Source organism: Hyposmocoma kahamanoa, unplaced genomic scaffold (genome assembly GCF_003589595.1).
Source record: "Hyposmocoma kahamanoa isolate Upper Pololo Valley unplaced genomic scaffold, ASM358959v1 78, whole genome shotgun sequence".
NCBI classification, from domain to species: domain Eukaryota; kingdom Metazoa; phylum Arthropoda; class Insecta; order Lepidoptera; family Cosmopterigidae; genus Hyposmocoma; species Hyposmocoma kahamanoa.
The window spans coordinates 13,595,095-13,617,714 of NW_020653945.1; the positions used below are offsets into that span (position 1 = coordinate 13,595,095).

Genomic DNA, 22,620 nt, shown 5'->3' on the forward strand with positions numbered 1-22,620 from the left:
TTTGTTAAGGTTGTAGCTTCGGGAAGATGCACAGACAACCTTTCGGAACACAGGTTAGGTCGAATGCACCTGGAGAAATTATGCATTCAGATGTGTGTGGCCCATTCCCATTCTCATACAAAGGATATCGATACAACGTTTAAAGATGATTATAATAAGTATAATTGTATAATTCATGAAACAGAAGTCTGAGGTCTATTCAAAGCTTCAACTGATGTTCTTCTAACATCAGTTGAAGCTTTAAACAAGCAAGGTAGCTGGTCATGTCATAAGAGAACTGTTAAGTGACAACGGCAGTGAATTTAATAACGAGGAAGTTCGATCGACACTGCAAAAGTATGGCATAAAGCAAAGATTAGTCGTGCCATATACGCCACGATCAAATGGCTGCAATGAAAGAGAGAATATAACGCCCGTTGAAGCCGCTCGAGCCTTACCCAAGCAGAAATGTAGGAAATTGGATAAGATAGCAGAAAAATGTATTTTAATTGGCTATGATGGTGATGATGGGCATCGCCTTCTAAAAATTAGCAAAGAAGGACCTTCATTAGTACGTTCAAGAGACGTCGTATTTATAGAGTCAAAAATCGGTAAGACGAATACAAAACAAAATACTGATTCGGAAAAGTCTGATGAAAATGATTCTGAGTTTGAAATAAGTCTACGAATACCGGAGAATCCAATTGTGAGGGAGGAGGACGATTCAAGATATAAGGGAGGAAGAAAAAGAAAGTCCAGAAACTTTCGAAGTGTGTATGCCTCCTGAATCGTTCCAAGGTACACCTCATGCAGAGATGAGTACAATTAATGGAGAGTCACCTTCGGAAACACAATATGAGCGTGATAAAGTTGATGACTAGGATAACAACCGGACATTACCAGAGCGAGTAGAACTAATGGATGACATTATGCCAGATAGCGAAATAGAAAATTAAGACAGATCATCGTTACGAACACCTGCTAGACTTGGTAACTACTTTATGTTGTCTGTAGATGATAGGTCTGAAATGGATGAGCCTACAACATACAACGAATCATTACTGAGTAAAAGCAAGGAGCATTGGTTAAAAGCAATGAAAATTGAAATAAAGTCTTTAGAAGATAATAAAACGTGGACTCTAGTTGACTTACCAAATGGTCGTAAAGCTACATCCTGCAAATGGATCTTTAAAGTTAAAACTAACGCTGATGGTACGATAGATAAATATAAAGCAAGGCTTGTTGCTCGAGGTTTTTCACAAAAACAAGGTGTAGATTACGATGAGACGTTCAGCCTAGTTGCTAAGATGACGAAGATGACGTTCATCAGATCTGTTATAAGTGTTGTGGCAAACCGCGTTTCTGAATGATTATCTACAAGAAGAGATTTTCATGAAACAACCTGAAGGGTTTAACGACTGTCCTGTCGTTCGAGTATGCAAGTTGAAGCGCAGCCTATTTGGGTTAAACCAATCACCGAGATGCTGGAATAAATGAATTGTAGATTATTTGAAATCAATTAGATTTCAACGAAGTCAAACAGATCCTTGCATGTTTATCAGAAAAAAAGCACAGAATAAAATCATCTTAATATTATATGTTGACGATGGTCTGGTAGCTGCAAAACATCAAACGGATGCAGATAAGTTGGTATCAAAGTTGAAGCGAATGTTTAAGATAACCACATAGCCTGCAGACTACTAATTGGGGTTGCAACTGCGATATAAAGATAATGGCTCTATAAGTATTACGCAGAAGCGCTACACCGAGAAAGTTTTAGCTCGTTTCAGTATGAACAGCTGTAAATCAGACACTACATCAATGATCAGACATTCTGAACAAGGGCAGTCTGTTAAAGAGATTGTAAACGAGAAGTCATATCCTTATACACAGGCTGTTGGTGCCCTTACTTATCTCATGATTGGAACGTTACCAGATATTGCCTACGCCGTTAGTGTTGTATCGAGAACTTTGGAAAACCCCTCCAAAGAGGATGTATTAAAGGTAAAACGTATAATGAACAAGGTACATCAAGATATGGTATAACATACAAATAATTTTGAGATGGGAATACTGGACTGCTACAGCGATTCTAATCACGGAGGATATCTCAAAGATGGTCGTTCAACAAGTGGCATACTGTGTCTATATGCTGGCGGAGCAATAGCTTGGGCGAGTCGAAAGCAGATGTCAGTGGTTATATCAACGACTGAGGCTGAAATTGTCGCTGCTAGCGAAACAGCACGCGAAATCATGTGGCTGAATAATCTCAGTACAGAGTACTAAAAAAACCGACCTCAAAAGTACGTGGAATTACGTTTATTTGCTAAGTTTTATTGAAATATCCCCTAGTTTGCCACTATACAGGACTTGACGCTGAAGATAATAAAAATAGGTTCTCACTACGACACTACTCAAAGTATATTGAGAGAAAAACGCCTTGAATTGGAGAAATAGCAAAATCAACCATTAAAGTAATTGCTCCTAAATTAAATTAGGCGCTATTTATAAAAATGAATCTTCATGCGTGAACAGCCACCCGTCGAGGTGGATGATTTTCTTCAAAATGAAATGGGACCACTATGGAAGTACCCCCTTTCCAACAAAAAAAGAATCATGAAAATCGGTTCACAAATACCGGAGTTATCGCGTAACATACATACAATAAAAAGAAAAAGAAAAAAAGAACATACAGTCGAATTGAGAACCTCCTTTCTTTAAGTCGGTTAAAAAAGGGAGGATATTAAAAGAAGATTGTTAATGAATCTCTTTGATATGGTTTTGTGTTGTTATGGATACATGAAAAACCAGGATGTCAAAGTGTATAATAAATACACGTCAATTGCTTAAAAAAACATGCATGAAGATTCATTTTTATAAATAGCGCCTAACTTTAATTTAGGAGCAATTACTTTTAGCAATTATTTAGTTGATTTTGCTATTTCTCCAATTCAAGGCGTATTTCCCTCGATATACTTTGAGTAGTGTCGTAGTGAGAACCTATTTTTATTATCTCCAGTATCAAGTCATGTATAGTGGCGAACTAGGGAATATTTCAATGAAACTTAGCAAATAGACGTAATTCCACGTACTTTTGAGGTCGGTTTTTTTAGTACTCTGTACTGAGATTATTGATATTGTGTTACCTTTTTTTTTTTTTTCTTTGAGAACAAAAGTTCTGAAGAAGGGACAAACTTCTTAAAAGAGTCAAGTAATTTGTGATAAAGATTGCCATAGGAAATGAAACTATTTTTCCGGATTGAAATCGTGTATATTTGATTTTTCAAACAAACCGACGTTTCGGGCTCTTTACAGGTCCCATGGTCACGGTTGAAAGATTGCCATTAAAAAAATCGATGGGTGGCTTGCGATATGATTTTTTTTTTGAAGGATATTGCAGTTGGCCGCTGATGGCCTTGACTGCGCTACTGGAAAAAAGGGCGAGCTGAAGGCCCATAACCCCTAAAATAAACTTAAATCTAAGTAGCTGGCCTGAGGGTGCCCAAGTGGGCGCGGACCTCGGCTGAGGGCGCTACTGGAGACTTCCGCCAGAAGGGCGTGCTGTAGGAGAGAATCTACCAGTGTACGTGCTGAAATGAAGGGCTCTACGACCTCGCCGGCGAGGACGGTTGGTGCGTGAGGGACGGGACTGACTAGCGATCTGGTTGGCCTTCAAAAAGGCGAAAGTGATAGGGTCGGACCATATGATACTTGTCAAAAAGTACTACAATTACCTGAAAAATATCGAGTACAAAAGTATCGGTATCGCATATAAGCATTGATACTTTTTCCATGTCCCTCACTAGTCGATCGAGTCCCTATACCCTAGTCGTTCACGTCAAAATTGTTGAATTTGTGTTTATTTCTGTTTCTGTTATAATAATCGTAATTAAAGTAAACAGAATGGCTGAAAACGTAAATATAGACCTATCAGGGGAAATTAATGCTACTACAGAGAAGAAAGGCTTACAAAAGTATGTGAATGACATGGAATTGTAAGTCGACTAACATTTTATGCTACGTGGTGTTTTCCAAGCCAATTTTTATGGGTTTTATTGCGTGCTTATCACTGTGTAAGGTTAAGTTTATGAGTAATTTGTAAAAATATAACTTCTCCGTAGTTTGAATGATCCTGGATAATACCAACAGATTTTTCTCTTTTAAGAGAATTTGTTACACTTCAAGGAAAGATTTTTGAGAGAGAGGAAATTAGAAACTGTACTTAACAATGAAATATAATTTATTGCGTTAAATCTTTCACCTGACATTCGTTTGAAAATGTCATAACACCACATAGTTGTTACTTTCAGACCCGATTGCTTACTAACATCATAGCTATTATAGTTTTCAAGTATCAGTTTCATTAATAACATACTTACTATCTACCAGTACAGCCTAACAAAAACTAAGAATATAATGAAAATAGTACATTTCGCCATTATACTGGGAAAAACAGTTATTTAACAAATAATTTACTTTGAAATAAATGCCATCGAAATTTCTTACAAATACCATAATAAATCATGTTAATTTGTAAGAGATGATTACACATTTTATGTTTTACTGAAATTATGGAAACATTCGGATTTTACACAATTTTCTTGCATTTTCCTATGGTTAAGTGATTTTCTGTAAAATTTCAGATAAACGGTTTTTGCAGTATAATAACGATTTGTTTGTTAATTATTGTTCTGCAATGACAAAATCATAAAATATTTAAAAATTTAAGCTGGCACGTTCAAGGGTCTTAGCTTAGCACAAGATATTCACTGCATTAAAGACCCTCATGGCAACCTTATATACGAGGTCGACGCGGTGAAGGAGAGATGGGGCTCATATTTCCACTAGCTGCTGAATCAGCAGCACAGAGAGGTGCAGCCACCGGTCCTCCCTCCGAATCAGAGACTAGTGCGACCTGTAACACCTGAGGAAGTCCACTTAGCTCTTCGTCGCATGAAGAATCGGAAAGCTGTCGGAGCCGACGGGATTCCCATCGAGGCCTGGAAGGCAATGGGTCCCCATGATGTGGGCATCCTTGGTACTTGGTACTTGGTGCAACGGGCTGGTTTCCGCATCTCGACGACAAAGCGCCTATTTTGCGTGTGGTGGGTGCAGGGTCCTACTCGTGCCACCCAAGCTCCTCCAGGAATCTCAGCAGCCTCCTTGGTTTGCTGAAGACTTCGGGGAGCGACCTTGGCACTCCAAGGTACTTTGCCCTGTAGTTGGCCATGCCGGAGCACTGGAGTAGGATGTGCGCAGCCGTTTCCTCCCCCTCCATGCACGCTCTGCATAGAGGGCTGTCTGTGATACCTAAATTGAAAAGGTGTTTATTGTATGGACCATGACCCGTTAGGGCGGCAGTTAGAGTGCGAAGCTCTTGCCTTTTAAGTTTGATTAGTATTCGAGATAGACTGGCATTGAGCGTTGGGAGTGCTTCCCTCGCCTGTCTACAAACCGTAAGGGTGGTCCATGTATTATTATGTGAAGATTTTGTACCTTTGTGTATAGTTGTTCTGGACCATTGGCAGGGGAGGGACACTATCGGTTCTGGTCCTACAGCGTCCGTCTCCGACCCTTTCCTGGCTAGTTCATCTGCTGCATCATTGCCACGTGAGCCGCTGTGTCCTTTAATCCACTGAAGAGTTATGTGGTTTTGTATACATACCTCCATGAGTGTTTGATGGCATTCGTAAATGAGCCCTGAGTTTATGTCATAGCTATTCAGTGCTTGAAGTACTGACATACTGTCGGAGATTATTCGAATGGAGTAGTTCTTTAAGTTTTCTCTTCCCGCTATGATTGCTTCTGCCGCCAACTTGATGCCCATGCATTCAGCCTGGAATACTGTGTTGTGGTCACCAAGCGGTGCTGATATCCTAATATTGAGGTCTTCTGAGAATACCCCAGTACCTGTTCCTGAGTTTGTTTTAGATCCGTCAGTGAAGACTCGGACCTCTCTGGGGTTCAGTCCTTCGTTGGGATCTTCAAATAATTGTATCTTGTATTTTTTGTCAAAGATGTATTGTTTTGGGATCCTATCCACAACCGCCTCCAGTAGCGGTTCCTCATTGACAGTCTTGTAAAGGATTTCTGTGTGTGGGGTCCTCATGTGCTTCCAAAGGCCGGCTCTGTTTAGACGCACTGCTGTTGTCGCCGCTTCCTGTCTGATGAACAGTGGGAGGGGTCGAAGGTCCAGCATTGCTTCTAGGGCCGCAGTTGGAGTTGTCCTCATGCAGCCGGTCGTCGCCATGCAGGCGAGTCTTTGGAATTTGTCCAGCTTGTCGGTTGCAGTTGTCAGCTTGGTTCGTGGCCACCATACTACCGCGCCGTAACTGATCATGGGTCTTATCACCGCGGTGTAGAGCCATAGTGTTATCTTGGGTGAAAGTCCCCATTGTTTACCCACCATTCTACGGCACTGCCAGAAGGTGATAGTAGCTTTTTAAATTTTGTTGTCCAGATGTTTGTTCCAGTTCAACTTGTTGTCCAGTATTACTCCCAAGTACTTGACTTCGGTTGATATCTGTAGTTCTGTGCTGAAGAGTTTGGGTAATCGGTAGTTACCTAGTAGTCGTTTGTTTGTAAACATTACTAGTTCCGTCTTTGTTGGGTTTACCGATAGTTCATATGATCTGCACCATCTTTCCACAATTCGGAGAGCAGCTTGTGTAATGTCGCAGAGTGTATTGGCATAGTTTCCAGTTACCAGTATAGCTATGTCATCAGCATATCCTACTGTATAGAAATGTTCTTTGTTGAGTTTAATGATAAGGTCATTTACGACCATGTTCCACAGCAGAAGCGACAATACTCCTCCCTGAGGGCACCCCTTCGCTACTATGGCCCATGGGGTCTCATTTGCTGTTGTTTTTATTGTTCTTTGTTTCAGCATGTTGCTAATCCAGCTAATTAGCACTTCATCTACTTTGTGTCTTCTCATTGCTGATTGTATGCTGGAGAAGTTGGTTTTATCGAAGGCTCCGTCAATATCTATAAAGGTGCCTAGGCAGATTGCTTTGTCTTTAAGGGCCACTTCTATCTTGCCCACAACGGCATGCAGGGCCGATTCAGTGGATTTGCCTTGGCAGTATGCATGTTGGTTACCGTGTAATGGTATGTTCATAAGCGCTCCATCCCTCAGTTCTCTGTCACATAGTCTGTCTAATGTCTTCAAGAAGAACGATGTGAGGCTGATTGGTCTGAAGGACTTCGCGTCAGTGTAGTCGGGTTTTCCTGGTTTCGGTATAAATATGACTTTTACCTGTCGCCAGCTGTGGGGCACATAGCTGAATGCTAGACAGGCCCGAAAGATGTTGACCAGGTGCTGGACCAGTGTGTCCCCGCCCCATTGTAGGAGTGCAGGGAATACTCCATCTTGGCCCGGAGCTTTGTACTGTTCAAAGGTGTTTACTGCCCACTTTGTTTTTTCGTATGTCACTACTTGTTCTGCGTATCGCCAGTTATGGATCGATGTGGTGTAATTCATTTCTACGCACCTGTCGTCTTGGATGTACCTACATCCTGGGAAATGTACTTCCAGTAGGGTTCTTTCCGTTTCCGCAGGGGAAGTTGTGTATGTGTTATCTATTTTGCGTATTGAACCTAGCTCAGTTGAATTTGAGTTGCCTAGGACTTTCCTTATTCTGGGCATCCTTACCGGCCTCTTTAATTGCGTGCTCTTCACTGGTAAAATCCCTAACCAATGGAGACTGAGCATTATCGCTCCAGTCTTCAAAGGGAAGGGATCGGTGCTGGAGTGTGGCGATTATCGGGGCATAAAGGTCATGTCCCACACCATGAAGCTCTTCGAGCGTATAATAGACTCTCGGATCCGACAGGAGAGTGCTGTCTCGGAGGGTCAATATGGGTTTCGGCCTGGTCTTGGGACCATGGATCCTGTTTTTGCCCTAAGAGTCATCATGGAGAAGTACAGATTGAAAAATACACCTCTGCATTTCGTGTTTCTTGACATGCAGAAGGCATTCGACTGTATCCCCCGTGTAATGATCTGGTGGGCACTGAGATCCAAAGGGGTACCAGAAACTTATATTGACATCATCCAAGACATGTACCGCGATTCCGATTCCATGGTTAGGACTGCTGTTGGTGACACTAAACCCTTCCCTGTCACAGTCGGAGTTCACCAGGGCTCAGTTCTCAGTCCTTATCTGTTCAGCGTGATATTAGACGAGGTCTCAAGCTCCATCCGAGACACGAATGAGCAACCTCCGTGGATGCGTGGATATCGCGCTGGCGGATGCGGATAGAGGGAGACTGGTACGACGAGTGAATGTGTGGAAGGAGTCGCTTGAGAACGGCGGTCTGAGACTAAATGTGGCGAAGACTGAGTACATGGTCTGCAACGCTACAGATCCCCTACCCGTACGCATAGGCGAAGACGCGGTCGAGCCTACGGGCCAGTTTAAATACTTGGGATCTGTACTTAGCGCGTCCGGAGACATCGATTGCGACGTCAGAGCCCGAATCGTAGCCGCTTGGGCAAAGTGGCGTGAGGTGACTGGTGTCATTTGTGACCCCAAGATAAGCTGAAAGGACAGGTCTATAAATCCATCATTAGGCCTGTCCTTTTATATGGCAGTGAAACGTGGCCCGTACTTGAGCGTCATAAGCAGGAGCTGCGTGTCACGGAATTGAAGATGCTGCGCTGGATGTGTGGAGTTCCACGGAAAGACCGTGTCAGAAACTCCCGCATTAGCGGCAGCCTTCACGTTCGTGACATTGCAGGTAAACTGCAAGAAAGCCGCCTACGTTGGTACGGCCACATCTTACGGAAACCGGCATGCTACGTGGGAAACAAATGTCTGGCTATGCCACCTCCGCCGGGCCCCGATAGAAGGGGCAGACCCAAGAAGTGCTGGCTTGACGTCGCCAAGGGTGATATGGGTGCCAATGGTCTCACCACTAAGGATGCCGAAGACCGTGCAAAGTGGAGGAGAAAAAGTAGGAAAGCGGACCCCGGGCTCCGCAGCAACACTGCTGAGGACGCAACCGGGACAACGCTCAGATGAGAGAGAGAGAGAGACAATATCATAAAATACTATTTCATCCTTAAAAAGACTTCAAATTGAGGAGTTACAGAACAAAAACTGATAAATAGTCTCATTGAATGGATTTGTCACATTGTACTGAGATCCATGCATTTGAAACATATTTTGAAAGAGGATTTAGCGGTTGCTGTTCAAGCCTGATAATTTTTTCATAGAACAGTACAAAAACTACCATTTAGCATTAAAAAGAGGAACAAGTCAAAATGTGATTTATGAGTTTTAGTTCCAACACTCCTCAATTCAAGTTTTATTATTACATATTCATTCGGAGAGTTTTTCGCTTTGCTTTCACATTCGCTTTAAGTAAATATTGCTGAATTGAAACAAATAACATTACTGAGATAATAACAGTTTTATAGTAATTCAGACTTGTTATTTAAGTACAAATATAGTTGATATACAATGTAGATATTCCTTAACATAGAATTTATTAAAAAACTCGTAATTACATTAAAGGATTCTGCAGCATGTTCGAAGTGGTGCAGCTCCAGCCCTCCTCTTGGGCTTCATTAACACCCGGAGACCTTGGACCCAGTTTGTGGCCACTGAGAACTTTAAGGTAAAAATGTATTTATGTTACATATAACTCTTCAAATCGATAACAATTTATATGATTCAAGCTTATTAATCTTTGTATACCTCTGCTTGACCAGTGATTTAGATTTGTGAAAATTTGGCATTAAGTTTTGCAACTATTCATATTAATTTGCCATTTCAAAAAATGCCAGGGGGGAAATTTTAACATAAAAATTTGTTTTCCTTAGGTGCCAGCGTCGGTGCCCAGGCTGACACGGCGGTTCTATCGCAATGTAGAATATTTCCAAGGAAACTACTTGATAGTCTTTATAGGCCTTTTTATTTATTGTCTGTAAGTGGTATTTTAAGGTCTATCACCTTTTTGATTAAAATTTAAGTAAACTGAATATATGCTTAAGCTTCCCACTAGTTCAATGTATGGAACTTTTGGGTTACAACATTCACGTGGGGCTGAGTACATTGAACTACTGGGAATAAACCTCATTTTTCTTGAGTTTTGCCTGTGTTGGCATTTATTAACACAAGGGAAAGTGGCAGTAGACAAAAAACTATGAAAGCAGATGGAGGATGCCTTAGCTGATGATAACACTATGCATCTGTATATAAAATTAGAAATACAATTTGAAATTTTAATTTACAATTACACATATTATTACATAAATAAAGTTTTCCTAGTTTGTTATGTAGTCAATATGCAATCATTATACAATCATTTTTTAAAACAGAAGAGAGAATACTTGTCATACTGTCTTTTTCAGCATCACAACTCCACTACTGCTAATTGCGATGGTTGCTAGCTTCTTCGGCTATCGGAAGTTGACGTCAGGTCCTAACAATTGGAAGGTAAAATACTACTGGACTACTTCTTTACACTATTCATTAAAGGGCATTTGTTATACTATTTCATGATTGAAGTCAGTTATAGTAGATTGTTTTTATTTTCAGCCAAGAGTAAGTGATTCGTTTCTTTACATTTTATATGTTGTTTTTTCCACTTACTTATTTCCATTTGCTGTCATGGTAACAGGATTGGTACGACATGATATGTTAAATGATGCATTTTGACACAATAGTGAGAATGAATGATATCGAACAATTTTTATAAGGATTGAAATTTACAATTGAACTTACAGTTTTAAACACAGTTTCCTGTTAAATGTATTTTCTCCAATTGATAAATATAACAATTTACCCCATAATTTTAAGAAATTCAGATTTAATCACTACAGACGAACTTCATAATAGTTAGAAAACTACATGACTTATTATAGGTACATACTAAGGGGTAATGGGGCATGACGATCTATATTAATATACATATATTTTGTTTTTTCACAAACGTTTTTGACAGCGTCCTGTAAGTTTTAGGCTAATTATAATAATGGCAACAAATACAAAATATGTTTACTCTATATTTGTTTTGTATATAATGCACTTAAATTGAACCCTATACCAGTTACAGTAAAACATAGAGCCCAGCCTGATGTTGACTGGACACATTTGCAATGCGCCAATGTTAAAAAGCAATATTTCAAATGCCCTGCAATAACAATCCCCATTTACTTTTTGGGTTTTGATGTCTGGTGTGGCATATCTTACTAACCACCTTTATATGTATCTGCATTCATTTGGTGAAGGAATAAAATAGAGAAGGCTGCTTGACATTTAACATGTCCTAATGCAAAGTTTAACAAGTTAGGCCTATTTGGAATCTTCAGCAATACACAGAAACAATTCCAGTGCTGGTGGTAGAAAAGGCATCATTTATGTGTTAAAATCTGATTTATGGAATTACTCGGATATTTGAACAGTCTGTAGTGTTATCAAAAACTATTGTTTAATCTATTATTTACTTTAAAAAAATCCTTATCACTACTTGCGTCGCTTATCACTACTTGCGATAATTACTAAATTTGAAAAATTGGTTCTCGATTTCGTTAGGATGGAGAATTTAAAAAAGAAATGACAACACTGAGTGTGTGATGGCGAAAGTCGCCGGAAGGGCTTGTCTTATTTAAATTTAAAAATAAAGGAATATGTTAGTTAAGTGCCTGCAGTGATTATTCATTGGTTCTTACCTATTTGATTAGCGAATTGATTGAATAAGTCAACAGCTTAGTACCTATACTAAACTGTCCTTTGAGTGTAAATAATATTCGTAGATCGGCGGTTGGGAGCTTAGTAAGACACAGCAGTACGCGGTGGCTGCAGCTGCCTCTATGGTTATTTGCTGGCTAGCTGGAGCTGGAGCCGTGCTCTTTTGGGTGCTCGGTATGTTAACTTTATGATTTTTGTAATGGTATCATCTTCGAGCATTATATTATGATCGAAAGTAGAGATGTGGCGTCGACACGTTTACCGTTAACGACACGCAACCATCCATCGTCGACTGTTAACTAGTCGATCAACAACTAGTTAAATTCGTTAACTAGTCGAACAAGCAACTTAGGTTGATTTTCGTTTTATGGACGATTAAAGAAACGGTGAACTGAATCAATTAAGTACGTATTGAGAACATGAACTATTGTATTGGAAATTAAACAATTTTTTCCGGATATATAAAAAGAGTCCAAAATGTTGGTTTATTTTGGAAAAAAATTAAATCCGAAAAATTTTTTTCCTTTCCGATGCTTAGCAATTGCAAAAACCTAAGAACGATATTATGTATTATTTTATATTAAGTCGGTACAGGATCAAGAGCACGTCAAGCTTGATACTTAATATTTAATCCGACTATATGCCGCTTTCGTTAAGAACGGTCCAAAGTACAAAGTGTCTCAAACTTGAGGTGCTCTTGACTGTACATACATACTAACAGTCAATAAAAAAATTAAAATAATATTAAGCCTATTTATATTACTAAGTTATAATTAACATTCCAAAAAAACCGTAACCTTTTTTCACACGATTTATCACACGATTCACACGAACTACTATTAAAAACATAAGAAAATAAAAAAGAAAAAGGTGAAGAAACCGCCGAAACAAACATGCTCCCGTATTTTCATGAGCGGTTTTTAATACATTACAACAGAGTTTAATTCCGTTGATTCAAGCTCATTGAGGCCCAGTAGCTGCCACGTTGTTTGCCAGTTTCTCTCTTTCTCGCACTCACGAATTAACTACACCGTCATCCCTTTTCTACTTTGAATGCATAATGTAATAATAAATAGCATAACATGCTTATCGCACATATTTAAACTTAAGTTTACTGAATTTAAAATCCAAAATAATTTGGTTATGTAAATTTACGTGTATTTCGACTAAATTCGCGCATCGTCTCGTCGCATCATCTAGTATGTGGGCCCATTCAGAGTGCAGGCGCGGTCTCGGTGGCGCACTATGGAAATCAGTGTTGGGCAAAATTTAATTGTTCTGGCAATTAAAGATTGACAATTAATTAATTGTCAATTGCGAAACAGCAATTAACGGTTGATCAATTGTTAGTTGCGAGAACCGCAATTAGGTTAGGGGTAGGGGTAGGTAAAAAAAAAAAAAAAGGTTAGGGGTAGTTTAGGAGGTGGGTCAGTGGTTGGGACAGGGGGTGGTTTAGGGCGTAGGTTAGGGTGGTTAGGGGTGAGTTAGGGGTGGGTTAGGTTAGTTAGTTTAGTTGGGGGGCCGGTTGGGGAGCCGGTTGGGGGGCCGGGGGGGGGGCCGGGTGGGGGGTGGTCAGGGGTTTGTGACCCACCCACTTTTTTTTTCACCCTCTAACCCAACCCACCCACACACCCGCTCACCCACCCCGTAACCGACCACCTAATCCACCCCCTTACCTACCCGCTGACCCAACCACTAATCCAAGACCCCTCAACCGGCCCCTCAACCGGCCCCCCAACCGGCCCCCCAACCGGCTCCCCAACCGGCCCCCTCAACCGGCCCCCCCAACCGGCTCCCCAAACCGGCCCCACCAACTGTCCCCCAACCGGCCTCCCAACCGACCCTCCAGCCGGCCTCCCAACCGGCCCCCCAACCGACGCCCCAACCGACCCCCTAACCCACCCCGTAACACACACCTAACCCATATTCGTAATTACACTTTTATTCGGTACTTTCGGTTTTAATTGTTAGTATCAATTATTTCTTAGAACAACTAAAAAAATTAATTGCAATTAAAGTCTTTTCAATTGAAATTAATTTCAATTGAATTGATTTTTTAATCTTATTGAAATTTAATTGATTAACGCCCAACACTGTGGGAAATTTAGGTCAGTTACGGATCAATAATCTGTAACTTATTGTTTTTCGAGATACACCTTTAATTATTTTTTTTTTGTACATAGTACAAATTACGACGGTTGTAAACGCATATACATTTTTATTTAACTATTCCTAGCTGAAAGAAAAAAAATAGCAAAATCTCTCCCTTACTACTCAATAATTTGATATGAATACTCAAAAAAACTTAATTGCAACGCCGTGAAAAAAAAAAAAGTACGAGACAAAAAACATTAAATCATATTTGTTATTATTTCGGATATCTGTTTTAGACTCTAGCCTCCCTCTTCTATCATGGCCTATTATTATTATTATATAATATCTTTTTCAGAATCATAGTGACGAGTTGGTCCACTTTCAATAGACGAATAGAGTAGCGTCTCCTCGCCAAACTCCTTTCGATTTTTAACATAAGGTTTTCGGTTACTAGTAATATTGGATAAGAAGTACAAAGTAACGTGTGAATTACATATGAATTTGCAGCAGATGTTGAGCACTTTCTTGTGTGGTGTAATCATTGTAATCTAAATTTGTTGTAGTCTTTATTACGAGATTCTTAAGCGTCTTCTGAAAGTTGCCCGATAGGTAACGCTGCAAAATGGTTTATTATACCTTATCTGTGAATCACAATATTTTGTGTACCGAAGATATAATAGCAATCATATTTATTGCTTGCGGTTTCCAAAGCATATTCCACATATTTTTGAGAATCTGTCATTATGTCAGGCGATAAGGCTTGAAGGATTACATAGAGTCGCTTTATCAAAATTTCATCGACTCCTGTAATTTCAGCAGAGCAGACTGCATTATAAAAAAACCTTCTCGCTGTGTTAGCGTCATTGGTATTACCACTTCCTTGTCGTGGTTTGTCATTATTAATAAAAATTTCTTCTCTTGTTTCATTCGTTTATTTTCGTCACTCGTTTTTGAAACGAAAGGTTGTACGAAATGTGCAAAATCTATTAAATCCTGTAGCGATAAGATTTTTGCTCAAATGTTTGTAATTTCAATTTCAATTTTAAATAGAAAACCACCGTGAGCCTCAGACATATTAACTAAAATGTTACATAAGTCCCGACCTCCCAAGTCTAACATACCGCACGGAGAGCTGAAGGCGTTGGGTGAGCTGCATGATAACTTGGAGGTGTTGGTGTTGCCAGCAGATAAAGGGAATGCAACTGTCATTGTTGATACGGTAGCGTATGAAAATAAAATTGCTCAGTTACTGAGTGATGGAAAAAACATATAAGAAGGTAATTTACAACCCAACCTCTAGAGTGACTACCAAAGTTAATAAATTGCTACAAGATTTAACAGACCAGAATTTGATAACATTGTTGCGCCCACAGAACCCAACGTCCCCTAAGATTTATGGTTTACTCAAAATCCACAAGCCTGATTGGCCTTTACGACCCATAGTCAGTCAGATTGATTCGCCGACCTATAAGTTTGCCCGTCATATGTCTTCCTTACTATTAAAGTTCACGGGAAAAACTGCGAGTCATATAAGGGATTCGAGGTGTTTCGTCAGTTTGTTGAATGATATCCAGCTACTTGAAGATGAACTTATGGTGAGTTTTGACGTGACATCTCTTTTCACCAATGTACCGGTAGACGAAACAATTAAAATTATCTCAGACCTTTTAAATGCCACAGATTTACCTGCCGTGTATATAAAATCAATTGAGGTTTGTCTGAAAAGTGGGTATTTGGTATGGCACGGTGATTACTACTTACAAATTGATGAAGTGGCCATGGGTTCACCAATTGCTCTCATAATGCTAACATCTTCATGGAGTGGTTAGAAGAAAAAGCTTTAAAAAACGCGTCTGTAACACGTACATATTGGTGGCGGTATGTGGATGATATTTTCGCTATTATCTCGAAAAATAGTTTGCCGGTACTCAATACTCAATTCTTTATTGCATTCCCAAAAGTTTACATTTGTAGCAAGTTGTTGTTGTACCCTGTTGGGCACAGCAATGTACATAGAGAGGGCAACATTTCACTTACTTGAATTAAATTAAATCAATAAACATTTCAACATCAAATAAAATCTTCAAAAAAAACATGCAATAATTACAACTTATATAAGCATACAATTCATAAATTACAAATAAAATCTATTAATATTATTATTTTGTCAGTACAATAAATGTCTATGAAAAAAAACAAATTATATATTATATATTCTTGGACTACCTCAATTCTGTGCACGATGAAGTTAAGTTCACGATGGAGAGAGAAACACTAATTGCTAATCCTACATACGCATACGCATATACACTTTAGTTAATTTAGTTTAAGTCTAATAATAATATTAACGACATAAATATATACATATCCAACTATACTATTTAATACATACATATATTCATATTATACATATATTCATATTTAATACATACATATATGCACCAAAGAAGTGTTCAAATCCATATTCATTATGAAGTGTAGTATTTTTGCGCTTCTTATTAGATTCTGAAGAATTTTCATAAGACATACTGGTATCCCTCGTTTTCCAGTTGAAGTAGATGGAGTGGAATCGATGGTCGTTGACAAAGTAACAGAAAACACTTGATCCAACCAATCACTGTTAACCCTCAACAAGGTTTCTTTTGTGATGCTTGGCTCCATCGACTGTTAAACTATTTTTTTTTAAATCACTAATAACAAACGTAAATTATCCTCCGAAACTTCATAACAATCTCAAAGAAATGTTTCTAGAGCCGACTCTTTTCTTCCACCTTCAATATAGCAAAGTATTAGTTCTCTTCGGAAACATTTCAAAGAATTAATTTTTAAAGGAGTTGGAAAAGTAATTCAGTAAGAAATGACTGCTTGTATTAATAAATTTATGAAATTAATGTGTCAGAGCATTATATATTAATGGCGTAGTGTGAATAATATTGATAAATAAGATAAATGCAACCGAATGTATATTATCTTATCGCGTTGTATTGTTATGGATATTTTTCTGCGGTAGGACATTTGTTATGTTTTCTTTCATATCTTTAGAAACCGCAAAAAACCGCAGCTTATTTTTATAACATTTTGAAAATGTATACCTACGCTATGAAATAATACAAAATTCGAATCTTCGGCAAGCCTCGCTAACAGTCAAACCTTTGATGAATTTGATATAGATAGGTGTATGGTATGTCCCCATTTAATTATGATGTATTTTCTTTACATTACTCAACAAATTATAAAAATATCAACTATTTTTGACATTTACGTAAGATGTGCTTTATATAAATATTAATAACACATAGCTCATCTAACAAAATCAATACGAATTGCGACGTCGAAAGATCCAAAATTATACGGCACAACGAGATGAGTCTGGGAAAGGACATTTTGGGTGTATTTTTATTAAATTAACATACCCATCTAGCATAAAAACGTCGAAATCGCAAAGAGACGTTAGACGCTAGACGAAGCACTGTGAAAGGTACGGGCGGATCGAGCCAATAGATCTGTCAGCGCAGCCCGCGCGCACCAGCGCTCGCTCTCGCCTCGAGACAGGCGAGACGCGCGCGGTCAGTGTAAACGCAACGAGCGTCTACGTACATTTGATTTACACGCACGCCGCCACTCTGAATAAGGCCTATAATCAGATGCGTCGCGTAGAGCGTAGAGGTAGGCGTCCACAGATCCGCAGCGCACGCATCAGATGGATCGCATCAAACGGCTCGATTTGTGGCAGTGCATCCACTGTATCTGCAGCAATCGGATTGCCGACGCAACTACTAGCTATCGGATTGCCGACGCCACTTTTAGCGAGCGGACGAGTGTAACTTGTGTATGCGAGACGACGAGAGATTTGGAAAGTGATGCAGAACAATTAAAATTTGTCGTGGTGGCTTGTTTGTTGGCAGAAGGAGAAAGAAGAGAAAAAAAAGGAAACAGGATTATTGGCTACATGACATATTTAAGAAGAGATCCCAATGCGTCGGCGCGCTCGCGGGTTGCGTCCACTGATTTACACAATTCGTATGACGTCGTCGGCACGCATCGGAAATTTTGCCCCTTCGAGCAACTGCGTCGGCATTACCGACAGTTCGGTGCGTGCGGTCCGTGTGATGCGGATCAGTGGACGCAGTTGTATGAACTTTTATACAAAGAATACTAAAATCCGTAATATAATAATGCGATCCGTCCGACGCGTGCGCTGCGGATTTGTGGACGCCTACCTTAACGCGTGGATTCTCTGTATAGCCGTCTACAATTCTTCTATAGTCAACGAATTCAACTAGTTAATGAAAGAACGGTAGACCGTAGAAACGTCGATTGGACGTGAACAGTTGATTCAACTAGTTCGTCCATTCAACGATCTCTAGATCGAAGGTTGTTATACAAGGATTTTCTATGTTAGTCAACACGTTATAGTATCATTTTAAAGCGAGACTCTTTCACTCGCACTGTGTATGCCCATTTGATTGACAGTACAATTTTTTATCTCTTTATTTTTTGTCATTACCTAATTCACGCATTCTAAATGCATGTTGATTAATATATATTTTAATATACTTTAAAATTAAGATATTGTCGATTCATTGTGTATGTGAACGTCTTTTTTAAGTTGTCAATCTCCCCAAGGTGCGACTGTGACGGTAGTGGCTCTTCATGCGGGTTTCTACGACGCCGAGTCTCTACCGCAGCTCGAAGACCCGGAGCAATTCCCCATGATCGAGCAGGTGTGACAGTGCTACCTGCCGCTCTTCCTGCCGCCGCCGGGTCGCCTCACCCCACCCCCACCACGATGACTCTACAGAGTGTACCTCTATTTATATTTACACTTGCCGTCACAGAAATGTATTCTAAGCTTCGTTTTATACAATTGCTTGGAGGTAGCCACTAAATTTTTGACATCTTTAGCTCAAAATGACTTTAAAAAAAGGAGGAGGTTCTCAATTCGTCTGTTTTTTTATGTTACACGATAACTTGTTAACCGATTTTGATGATTCTTTTTTGTTGGAAAGAGGGTACCTACCTCAGTAGTGGATCCATTTAAATTTGAAGAAAATATTCCACCTCTAAGGGTGACAAACTAGGGGATCAATCCGGTTTTGCGCATTTTCTGGTAACCGATTACAATAAAACTTGGCAAATAGATGTAATTCGACGAACTTTTGAGGTCGGTTTTTGTAGTACTCTGTATTGAAATTATCAAATATATAAGTTGATTTTGTTGATGGCAAGATTCAGGTAGTGATGTAGGTAATTTCAAATTGTTTATTAATAAGATTAGCAGACATTCGAACTGTTAATCCTATTATGTGGAATCGAAGACGGGGTTACGTAGTAATACATTATTTTATAACATGAAAGTGAATGTTTATTTTACAAACAATTTTAAGTCCACTCACGCCAAGTTATAAAATTATTATTAGACTGACTGTATCTGCTCTATTTTACCTGAGCAAACTTGACACTGTGAGAAAAACTCGTTATTTGTAAAAAACGAAGTAGCTTGTTTATTTTTAATACTTGAATTTGTAATTGCAGAGTTGTTTGACGCTCCTTATTGATTCCTTACTGAAGTCGGATCAAATCAAGCCGAAAACAGAAGTCATTGAAATCTCTGAATCTATTCCTGTAGTTGAAAAATTAGATACAAAAAAGCTTTCTGCCATTCAGAAGACATAAGTATTTATTTAGTGTTGGTAACATATTATATATGTAATAGTTAGGATAAAAAAATCTAGTAATAGTTATTTTAATTAAACAGGGGCTCTGTCTTAAGTATTATTACTGATGATAATGGAATTTGATGTTGGTCTATTTCATCGACGTTTTAAGGTTTAGATATGTAGTTAAATAAATTAATATATCCGTGGCTTGGTACACGAAGTGCCTATTACTTGCGCAATTCTTTTACCGAGCCTCAGTTATATGTTTAATGTTTCGTTGGTGCTTAATATTTTTAAAAACTGTACACCTTGTCCAATAGGAAATTTAGATTTTGGTCATTTTGATTTGTGTATACATAACAAAATCTTGTAAATATTTTTACAATGTTTAATAAAATTGCGTATTTATTAAGTTTTTAAAAGGTTTTATTTTACTAATTGTAACACAGTATACGAATTCATGTCCTATAATATTAAAGTAACTTAAATACAAATAAAAGAAACTTCATATAAAATTTACAATATCAACTATAGCAAATGTGTTCCAATGCATAATTTTAGAAGCAAGGTTTGAGAGATGTGTAGTATGCATATAATTGTCAATAAAAGCTCTATTTTAATAGTGGATATAAAGATATACAATCATACTCATGTAAAATAGATTTTACAAATTACAGTCATTTGGAAGTCTTGCTAATACAGCTAGAAATTTCACTATAATTATTTAAAATCTACATGTGGATGCTGCATGTCCTTTTTATTTATATAGGTATAAACAACATCAACATGATCAGTCAACCATGCCTTTCTTCCCTCTCAAATAATAAAATAAATAAGTATTATGCTTCCCATTAAAAATTTTGAATTTCTTTTCTGTTCGAACAATTCACTAAACTTTATAATTGCACTATGTATTGTATGTGACAAGATAAACATCTACTCTGATTAACAAGTCCATAAAATTTAAATATAGGAACATATAAGAATATGTTTTAAGTCTTCAGACATTTATAACATCCCCTGGAAGACTCGAGTATAGAAAAATCTGTCTAAAATATGAATTCATTAATACATTACAAATATTTAAGTTATAATAAAATCACAACAATTGCCATTGTTAATTTTATTCAGTTCCATGTCGGCAACAAGTAGAATCTCATCCCACTTTTGCGACGGAGTGTCAGGTGGAGTGGATACGTACAATTTGAGTGCTTTACTGGAGCTTGGTGACGGGGATGTAAACTCCAACTTTCGTTTAGACTTTACAGCAAATGCATGGCAAGGTGTAACACAGTCCTGGCTGTCCACTACAGAAAGAGGCATAATTGGAGAAGGAGTAGCTTCCACCACCATTTTTTCAGCCCTTTTCATCTTTAAAGGTCCCACATAGCGGAACACAGGCTTCTTTAATATTAAATTACCAGATACTTTTTCTATGAGACCAATTGAAATTAAAACATTAGCAATATCATATAGTCGCCGCACTTTGGATTTGTGTTGGCGATCCTGCTGCTCTGGAGAGAGAACTGTTTTGTTCTTATTGGCTGTGTCTATCAGGACACCAACTGCCATCTCTAAGTTAATGAGGGTGTTCTGGAAGTAAAAGTAAATAAATATTAAGAAGTATATGAAAATTAATCCATTAGCATGGTAATGTTTACAAAATTATTTACTTACTGGTTTCTCCACTAAAAACAACATCAAAAACCTTTGTGCCAACACACCAAGAGTTTTGTGTTTTGGAGCTGGGGGTTTTGGTGCTCTTCCTCGAAGTGCCTCAGACAATCTTAAATTCTCTCCTTGCTTTTTTAGCATTTTGAGAAAGGAATTCAGTCTTGAGCCTCCATGCCAGAGGTACGTATTTTTTCTCTTGTGAACAGCACATTGCATAGCTTCTAGGATATTGATAATGTCGTACATTCGTCTCTTTTCGACTCCTAGCCGCGCTGCAGTACTGTCCAGCTGTATTTCCAAAGTGCCATTTCCACGAAGAGGGTATAAATCAAGGAACCTGTTCAAAAGAAACTTGTTTGTTGAACTAGCAATATGAGTAACGTCGAGCACCGAGTACAGGGTCGTATCCCAACAAAATCGTCAGGATGGTAAAGGTTACTTTTATAAAGGCAGTATATTGTCATAGTCAAGATGGATTTACGCTGATAGGTTGTGTATTTTATGATATTCCTGTACTTATACCTGTCACATAGAATCTGCAGAGACTTCTCTTTGCGGTGGACAACGCTAGGCGGGGGCGTGGGGTATTGTAGTGCGACATTGGTCAGAAGCTTGAGGTTAGCTGTCGGAGACACGTAACTACCAGAGTTCGTTACTTCGGTAAGCGCGCAACGCTTAGGAGTAGAGGTAATGTTATCATCTTCATACATCATGTGAGAACATTATGCAAAATTCACGCCACAAAATGTTCGCGTACTTTTTGACAGCAAGTTCTGCAAATCCAGTTGGCCACCGTTTTATAACAAGAACGCAACGCGTATGTTTTCAAATTCAATAGCCCTCATTTTAAAAAGATGATTTAGACATTTTTAACGCAAAAAAGATATGGATTCGAAAAGTTAACTTTTGTAACCTATTATCAAACAATGTTGACAGCTGTAAGTGCGCGCCCGCGGTGTATACGGGGGAATCAATTTTTTTTTCTTCTTTCCATAAAGGAAAAGGCACAGGTTTTACACCATACAGCCAAGTCTTGGTACATTATTAAGTCTTTTGAGCCATGTCTTCGTTTAATTATGTTTCTGTAAATATGGCCGCCACAAAGGGGATAGGCAATTTGAGGCGGCGTGGTTGGATTGGCTCGGGATTCCTTAGAACGGGCAGATACGGGTATTTTAGTTCGAGATTCGTATAATTTCGCGTTTTAATCTTCGATTAAGGCACAATAGCTCTATCCTATTCCACTTTAAACTAGATTTCATGAAATAATTGAAAGTCAAAATAAAAACGACACTTTTCCCTCCACCTTTTGGAGGGAAAAGTGTCCCAGAGCGAATCGGGGGGAATCAAATCAAGTCAGACAAACGACAAACCGAGGAAACAATAATTTGCGTTTTATTAGTACAGTTAAAAACGGATTGTCATGTATAACAAAAATTATGAACCTAAAATAATTTAAAGCTAAATACAAATTACACTTTGGCCAAACAAAATTATACTACGCATTACGA

General features: G+C 38.7%; 2 protein-coding genes across 5 annotated transcripts; one reads left to right on the forward strand and one right to left on the reverse strand.

Annotated features, from left to right (window-relative positions):
• Positions 1-3,797: 3,797 nt before the first annotated feature.
• LOC113232944 (prenylated Rab acceptor protein 1) lies at positions 3,798-19,750 on the forward strand. 4 transcript variants are annotated; one of them, XR_003310666.1, is made up of 8 exons: positions 3,798-3,974; positions 9,504-9,606; positions 9,812-9,915; positions 10,343-10,427; positions 10,530-10,535; positions 11,747-11,855; positions 18,402-18,579; positions 19,311-19,419. XR_003310666.1 is itself a non-coding variant. In XM_026467858.1 (8 exons), the coding sequence occupies exons 1-8, from the start codon at positions 3,883-3,885 to the stop codon at positions 19,449-19,451; spliced, it is 738 nt and encodes a 245-aa protein (XP_026323643.1). In that variant the 5' UTR covers positions 3,798-3,882; the 3' UTR covers positions 19,452-19,750. The 4 variants fall into 4 exon arrangements, 3 of the variants coding, with proteins under 3 accessions (XP_026323643.1, XP_026323646.1, XP_026323645.1); XM_026467858.1 differs by having other exon boundaries at positions 18,402-18,499; positions 19,311-19,750; XM_026467861.1 differs by having other exon boundaries at positions 3,798-3,953; positions 18,402-18,499; positions 19,311-19,750.
• A 509-nt stretch (positions 19,751-20,259) lies between these two features.
• Positions 20,260-22,075, reverse strand: LOC113232943 (transcription factor E2F7-like). The gene is made up of 3 exons (XM_026467857.1): positions 21,632-22,075; positions 21,113-21,446; positions 20,260-21,028 (listed from the first exon to the last, which is right to left on the reverse strand). Exons 1-3 carry the CDS (start codon positions 21,820-21,822, stop codon positions 20,519-20,521), a joined length of 1,035 nt encoding a protein of 344 aa, XP_026323642.1. The 5' UTR covers positions 21,823-22,075; the 3' UTR covers positions 20,260-20,518.
• Positions 22,076-22,620: the final 545 nt, after the last annotated feature.